Genomic DNA, 7,944 nt, shown 5'->3' with positions numbered 1-7,944 from the left:
CAAGCTTGGGCTAAGACTGGGCAACCAAGCCTTGGTCGGCCCAATTATTACCCGAGCCTGGGCCAGAACTGGGTCACTCAGTCACGGCCACAATGATTACCCAAGAGTTAGCCAAGATTGGGAAACCTACACTGAAAAAAAATTGACTTGATTCAAGAAAAAAATTCTTGAACCAAGAAAATAACTTTGAAGAGTTTAATTGTCTTCAATCAAAACGAAAAATTCTTTAATTAAATAAAATTTACTTAAATCGAGAAAAATTTCTTAGTTTAAGAATTTTTCTACTCAATTCATGAAGATGAAATTCTTAAAAATTATTTACTTGATTTAAGTAAATTTTTTTTTCTTTGTAGCCATGGGCGTTGAATGGCAACCCAGACTTGAGCCAGAATTGGGTAACCTAGCCTTAGCCATTCAATGGGAAATTCAAATTTCATAAATCATTAAGTAATAGAATTTTATACAGTAAATATTTATTGTTTAACGAATATTTGCTAACAAATTCTAAAATTTAAAATTTATTATTTAACCAAGACAATTGCATATCGTCAAAATTGATATAGTCTTAAAAAAATTGAAATATAATAATTTACAGTTGAATTTTTAATATTGATAATTTTAAACATAAAAATTTATCATAAGATATTAAAAATATACAGAACGATGTACAAAGTTTAAAGTAATATAAGAACTTGACTCTTGCATTTTTTTAACTATAATAAACATTTGTAAAAAATAGTTAATTTTCATCGAAACACAATATTAAATAACATAAATTATATAAATAATAAACCGCCACACTTCGTCACCATATAGATTTAGCTTATCAGAATAATGAGATGTGCATCAACTTATCGGTCGTACGGTGTAAGGGTTAGTTATCAGTCTGGCAAGCGCGCGGCTCGGGTTCGAATCTCGGTTAGAACGGATACGATTTTCACTTTATTTCTATAATTAGCAACAGTTAGGTTCGAATTTACTTTACTTACAAAATAAAATAAAAAAATAACATCCCAATAATTCTTTTTTATCATTTTTTATCAAATGGCATGGGCCAGACTTGAAAATTAACTATGGCTCAGCCCTGGTAACCAGGGATGGGCCAGTCCTGGTAATCAGGCGTGGGCCAGTCCTGGTAACCAGGCTTGGCCCATCGTTATCATCCCAGACTTCAACCAAGACTGAGTCAAGCCTGGCTTATAAGCTTGGCCCAGACTTTTACATAGTTGGGCCAAGCTAGGCCCCGTGATACTTTTCTCTATGGGTAACAGCTTAACAATGAAATTTATAATAATTTTTTAAGACGTTAACAAAAATTAAACTTTGAATAAAACATAAAACATAAATGTTCGATGATTAGGAAATCACATCGAGATATTTTAATGAATATACGATTATTCGTAATGATCACAGACAGATTCGTCAGAATAATCTTCACCAATACCTGCGCAAGAATCATAAGACCATTTATTACAATTTTTACATTGAATCCATGACTCTGAGGACTCTGAGGAAAGTCCATAGCAATAAAGAGAATGGCAATCATCATTTTTATATTTGAAATGTTTTTTTTTTCAAATTTTTTAGTTTTGATTTTGTAGGAATCGTGGTTTTTCCTCGACGACGTTTTCTGGGACAAGAATCTCTAGATTTTGATGGTAATAGCTATAGTAAAAAAAAATTTTTTTTTATATGATTTTTTGGGAAGGGGGCCGTCGTGCCCCAGAAAAAAAAATTTTTTTTTCGATTTTTTCAATTTTTTGCAAAATTTCGACTGGTTCGCTCGAAATAGATGGTAAATAAATGAATTTGATGGTTAAAAGCCACTAAAAGAAAAAATTGGCTTAAGGGGGCCGTCGTGCCCCAGGCTCCTCTACACCTTAAAGATATATATATCTCAGGTGGTACTCTCGGAAAAAATATTTGATAATTGTCACAGCTCTGAAGATTTGAATTTCTTATGATTATAAATGTACACCCAATTCGAAAAATTCCGAGTTTCAGCAGAAATACTTTCGAACAATTAAAAATGGCAATTTTTTTGTTATACATATATTTTCATGTAATTGTAATTTCAGTTTTGTGATCGACAAACGATATATTAATTTTTCAAGAAGTACATTTGTTTTTTTTATAATTATTTCTATTCTCTACAATAAAATTACACTACTAATTAAAATGATAATTAATGAGAGCGGTTTTATAGCGTTTGCTGTTCCAGAGGAACCATATCGACTGCCCAATGACTCTATTAAATTTTTTTTCGTAGTTAACCAGTCTAAAATTTTTCTATAGTGGAGCTGACTCCAATTCAACATCATTCGAGCGTTAATGATCGATTCATCTAACGTACTACGGATTTCTTCAAATTCTTCTTCATGTTCCATAACAAATGAGATAAGCTAAAAAATTAAATCATTATTTATTAATTAGATACTGAGTTAAGAGTTGTCGGAGTGTAATTTTGACAGAACAAAAAATTTTACCTTCTGAATCTGTTCTTCAGTTGATACTTTCGAAACTATGTTTGAAAATAAATTAGCGACAGAACCCCAATTTTTGTAACTGAAAAATAAAATCAATTAATTTTTTGTTTTAAAAATAATTTTTTTCATGTTATACTTACAATTTATAAATAGAAGTGTAATTATTTATAAAAAATTCAATTGATAAATCAACACCATACTTTTCAGCAGAATAAACAGATGAGAAAACATTTACGATATTTTGGTCACGAATTGAACCATCTGATGAAATAGCATTACTTAGATATTTCTTGATAGCGGTTGAATTTTGTGAACATCCAAGTGCACTTAAAATCATAACTTTTTCTGATTCAAAATTTGATGCACGGTATTCTTGCCACATTAATTCCCAGTCATCAAAATCACCGTGTTTTAGAGCTGTACACCAAACTGCTGGTTTTGCATTGGGAAAAATACTATTGAAGATAAAATTATTATAATTATTATCAGTGGGTTTTTTTAAAAGTTACTAAATTAAATTTTTCTTCAATGTGGTTCTATTATATTTTTTTCTGACTTTTATTCAATTTCTTGTTTGACTTTAGTTTTATACAAAGAAATTAGTGCTTGTTGAAAATTTATAATCTAAAATTGTTCGAAAATATTTTGAGTTCTCGAAAATTTTAAGGAATCGTTAGCGATTTCTAAAAATTTTTTTACTTAATTGATTTTTGAAGAGAGCTTTTAAAACATAATAAACTAACACGTATCGCGTGACAAATGCCAAAAGGGCGTACTCCTACATTAAGAAAAACTTTTTTGCCAATTAGCTTAAAATCGTCCAAAACATCAAGATCGAAGAAGCAATATCATAATAAAGGTAAAATGTGAAACTAAAAACGGGGCAAAATGGGCAGCGAAAAAATTATTTTTTGAATTTTTTTTAAATTGTAAAATTTTTTTTTCAGTTTTATTTGATTTTATTTGGAATTTTAGAAAATTACTCAATTTTTTTCTCTTTATGATTTTTTAAACTATTTTGTAAGATTAAGAAAAAATTCACTTTTTTAAAAAATGACTATGAAGATTAAATATATTTAAAATTTTTGAAATTTCACGCTTTGGTGCCTGGTAGCTATTTAGTAATAAAAATATTACTAATATTTTTTATTTTCACTCTTAGTCATTCAAATATAAAGTGGATTTTCGATAACTTAAACCTTGTTAAGTCGAAATCCTCAGTAACTCGAAAAAAATTTGTATTCCCTTCCGCTGAACTCTTAAATTCGCGATATCTCGAATTATTCAGACTCTGTAACTCGAACTTAGTTTCGTTTCCCTTCCAGTATCGATAATAAATATTTATACTCTATAACTCGAATTTTAAAAGTGAAACTCTAAAAGTCGAAGTTAGTAAAATATAAAGACGTTTTTCTTCGAACTGTCTAAGCTTATAGCAATCAAATCTAAATTCCTATAGGAATGTTCAATGCTTCTTATATTCTTCTGTTTGTAATGAACATTTTTTCTCTAATTATAAGTTATTTTCTTGCAAATCAAGTGTTTTTTTAATTTGAGACATACATTTTTTAGGATTTAAAATTTTTTTATTCTTCAGATCAAAATATGTTTGCAAAGTGATTGGAAAAAAATTAGGAAAACGGTTGACCCTAAAGGCCATCCCTGCAACTTCCCGCTGATTCCGTTAATACATGGCCGTTTTTTTTGAGCTCTTCGAGCTCAAAAATACAATCTGATACATCTCATAAATACAGACAGACAGACATAGTGACAACCTCGCGGGAATTGTCAGGGAAGCTTCCTAGGACCTCAAAACGTCGAGATCTGATGAAAACTCGATTTTCGAAAAACGGGGTAAAACCAATAACTTCCCGATTTTTGAAAATTTTCAATAATAAAATAAAAAAATTTTTCTATACGCCTTTTTGGCATTTGTCAGGCGATATTCTCAAAAGAAGCTCGAATAAATACTTAATTTTTTTACTCAACCTCACAATGATCATAAATTAATAAGAAAGTGTTAAAACTTACAAGTACGTTTCGTTACCTCGCCATGCATCGAATATCTGTTTAGCTTTTTCTATGCACTTGGCATGACCAAATCGACATGTCCAAAATAAAATAATTTGTCTATTTAATTTATCCAAATCCGTATCGTTGGCTTTATCTTCAAAACCCAGTTCTTCATAAATTGGTTCAATCAATTTCAAAACGTACTCTTTCAAACTACTAGTTATTTTTTGGTTACCATCGAATCGTTCTATAAGAAATTGCACGGAATTCAAAAAGGATCTCCACGGAAGATGATTTTTCTCTTTTATCAAATACGTTGTAGCACGAAGTGCAATCTCGTACTCAACATAACCAGCTCTTGCCAGAATAAGCAAATCATCTATTATCTGAGCTCTGTTTATTTCTGGAATGCCACCGAAATTATCCTCCAATATCAATGCATCAATCAAATATTTCCAATTGTTTGTATCATAATTCACTCGATAAAATCCAAGCTGATTAACATTTATAATAAACCATTCGTCTGTAAGATTAAATTTATCAGTTGTTGTTCCACGTGTTCCAAACCAGAGAGCGGGAGAAGTATGTGAAAAATTAGCACTTGATTTAGATGTTATTGTTATAGGTATCCAATATAATTCTTTAGCCGAATTATTACGACCTGATATCAGAAAACGTACCTAAAATTATAAACAATAATATAGAAAAATTTGGAAAATCCTAAAGTGCACGCCTCATAACGCTCAATTATTTTTGAAGCAAAAAATAAATTGTGTAATTGATGTTTAAAATAAATAAAAAATAATTAAGTAATTTCTTATAGAGTATATATATACTCTATAAATATATTTACTATTTTTTTTTTTAATTATTGGCGCCCATTTTTCTTATCAAATGCGCGCGCTGTCTGAAAAAATCTAGCTTGATTAAGTGGCACCATAGTTTTTACGTGAGAGAAATAAGAAAAGTTCTTTCGTTTTTGTAAATTTTAATAAAATTATTTAAAAAAAAAATACGTAAACTAGGCTATTGAAATATGAAATACGGCACCAGTTTATAGAATTCGAGAACTAATAAAAAAAAGCCCGGTCTCTATATATGATTTTGTTCGGGAGTAGTCGTTGGTAGATACAAAATCAGCGAAACCTTTTTTTCAAAATAGCAACATAAAATGATTTTTAAAAAGTATAAAATCGTTTACTTCAAGTGTTTTCTCGATGTAAGTCTACTCATATTATTGTATAAGTGCAATATAGTTGTGATAGAGGCATTTAAAGATCACAAAATTGTTTGACCTTGATGAGTCGGGAGTAAAGCACTATCTCACGCGCTTCGCGCTATGAGGCGTGCAATATTTTACAAATAGTATTTATCTATAAACAACGTCTAAAAAGAAAAGAAAAAACAATAACTTGTTCAAGAAAAAGTGATCCAGCTGTAACATGTGCATGGACTACAGGATGCCCTGCCTGACTAGCCCATGAATCCATTAAGTCGAAAATAGTTTCATTTATCCCTTCTGTTTGATTAATATTCATTTGCAAAACTGACCACAAATATTCTGGCTTGCCAGTGCTAAATTTATTGTTATCAAGATAATTGTGCAACGATTTTTTGAATATATCTTCTCCAACTGCATACTTGATCATGTGAATAACACTTGCAGCTGAAATTTATCAATGTTTCATTATATTAAGAAATAATTAAGACTAAATTGTAGTATTTTAAAGATCTGTGTAAAAAAATCTAAAGCAGGAAGATATAAAATATAAGAATGAAGAAATAATTTTTTAGATACTTGTGCTTGTGTGATATTTTTTATTAATACCTTTTCCGTAGACAACCGAAGTAAAATCTTTACCGTCGTCATGTGGATTTTTCATTTTATTATTCATAGGTCGCATGTGAATATATGAGTCTTTTAATAATGCTGGTTGAATTTCATACACAGAAAATTGTTTCATCAATTGAGCTTCTGGGAAAATCTTAAGACATAAAAATAATAATAATAATTACAATAGTTTGAATAGAAATTGAAAATTTATCACCATTGAAAAGTTAATTTACCGAATCAGTTACAATCCATTCAAGATATTGCGCAAATCCTTCGTTAAGCCAAAGATATTCCCACCAATCGCAAGTAACTAAATTTCCAAACCACATGTGAACAAGTTCATGCGCGATAACAGTGTTTAAATATCTCATATAATAAGTTGTAGTTATATTTTCTTTTGATAATAATCCATATTCTCTAAAGTATAAAAAAAAATTTTATAAATAACAAAAAGTTTAATTTTAGGGGGGGGGGAAGTTTTCAGCGAAGAAAAAAAAACTTTTTTATAACAATAAAGTTAGCCGACATTTTTGATTTTGCTTAATTTTTTAAATTACACGGAAAAAAATAAATAGTAAATGCAACATGATGCAGTCTTGGTAAATAAACATGATGAAATCATGTTGCAGCCACATGATTTGTCATGTTTCGGCTACATGACAATCATGTTGCGGTAGCATAAGAAAGATCATGTGGCAGCAACATGATTTTCATGTTTCGGCTACATGACAATCATGTTGCGGTAGCATGAAAAAAATCATGTGGCAGCAACATGATTTTCATGTAGCCTTAATAGCATAAAATTAAGCTGCAACAACTAAATATTTATGGTTCAAAAAAATTATTTATTATCAAGCAACTAGATTTTTTCGGATTTATAATATTGTAGATGCAATAGCAAACGATGTTTTTCTTGTCATGTATGGTATAATACCGATATTTGATCATCATTATCATGCGTGGAATGTAAAAATAAATAGTCACGCTAATTGTGTAAGGAACCTTAATCTTTTACTTCCAATTGTACCTTGTCTATTAATGAAAAAAGGCTTGAATTATGTTGCAACAAGACACTTAGTTTGACAATAATAACAATTAATAATAATTTAATTACTTTTATCACAAATCAAAGCTATTAGCAATAAAAATTATATATAATTTGAATAATCAAAGATATCGTTCCCAAATTGTATAATTTGATAATTTACTCTTATTTTCATCTGCAATATTATAAATCCTAAAAAACTTAGTTACTTTATAATAAATAATGTTTCTGAAGCATAAATATTTAGTTGTTGCAGCTTAATTTTGTGGTGTTTAGGCTACGTGAAAATCATGTTGCTGCCACATTATTTTTCTCATGCTACCGCAACATGATTGTCATGTAGCCGAAACATGAAAATCATGTTGCTGCCACATGATTTTTCTCATGTTACCGCAACATGATTGTCATGTAGCCAAAATATGACAAATTATGTGGCTGCAACATGATTTCATCATGTTCATTTACCAAGACTGCATCATGTTGCATTTACTATTTATTTTTTAGTTATATAGAACTAAAAAATATTTCTTTTAAATTGCACTTACAGTTTTTCAAATATTTTACAA

The 7,944-nt window shown here is 29.5% G+C and overlaps 1 protein-coding gene across 1 annotated transcript in view; it reads right to left on the bottom strand.

Annotated features, from left to right (window-relative positions):
• Positions 1 to 1,972: 1,972 nt before the first annotated feature.
• Positions 1,973 to 7,944, bottom strand: part of LOC123271027 (putative aminopeptidase-2) — a 28,192-nt gene continuing 22,220 nt past the window's right edge. The window contains exons 21-27 of the mRNA XM_044737245.1: positions 6,567 to 6,750; positions 6,328 to 6,484; positions 5,912 to 6,165; positions 4,518 to 5,179; positions 2,627 to 2,941; positions 2,487 to 2,565; positions 1,973 to 2,402 (exon numbers count right to left, since the gene is read on the bottom strand). Coding sequence (XP_044593180.1) covers positions 2,151 to 2,402; positions 2,487 to 2,565; positions 2,627 to 2,941; positions 4,518 to 5,179; positions 5,912 to 6,165; positions 6,328 to 6,484; positions 6,567 to 6,750 — 1,903 coding nt within the window. The 3' untranslated portion in view covers positions 1,973 to 2,150. The remainder of the gene's footprint in view (positions 2,403 to 2,486; positions 2,566 to 2,626; positions 2,942 to 4,517; positions 5,180 to 5,911; positions 6,166 to 6,327; positions 6,485 to 6,566; positions 6,751 to 7,944) is intronic.

The sequence above is a fragment of the Cotesia glomerata genome, linkage group LG8, assembly GCF_020080835.1.
Source record: "Cotesia glomerata isolate CgM1 linkage group LG8, MPM_Cglom_v2.3, whole genome shotgun sequence".
NCBI classification, from domain to species: Eukaryota; Metazoa; Arthropoda; class Insecta; order Hymenoptera; family Braconidae; genus Cotesia; species Cotesia glomerata.
The sequence above is the reverse complement of the archived record's forward strand: the minus strand, read 5'-3'. Positions and strand labels throughout refer to the sequence as shown.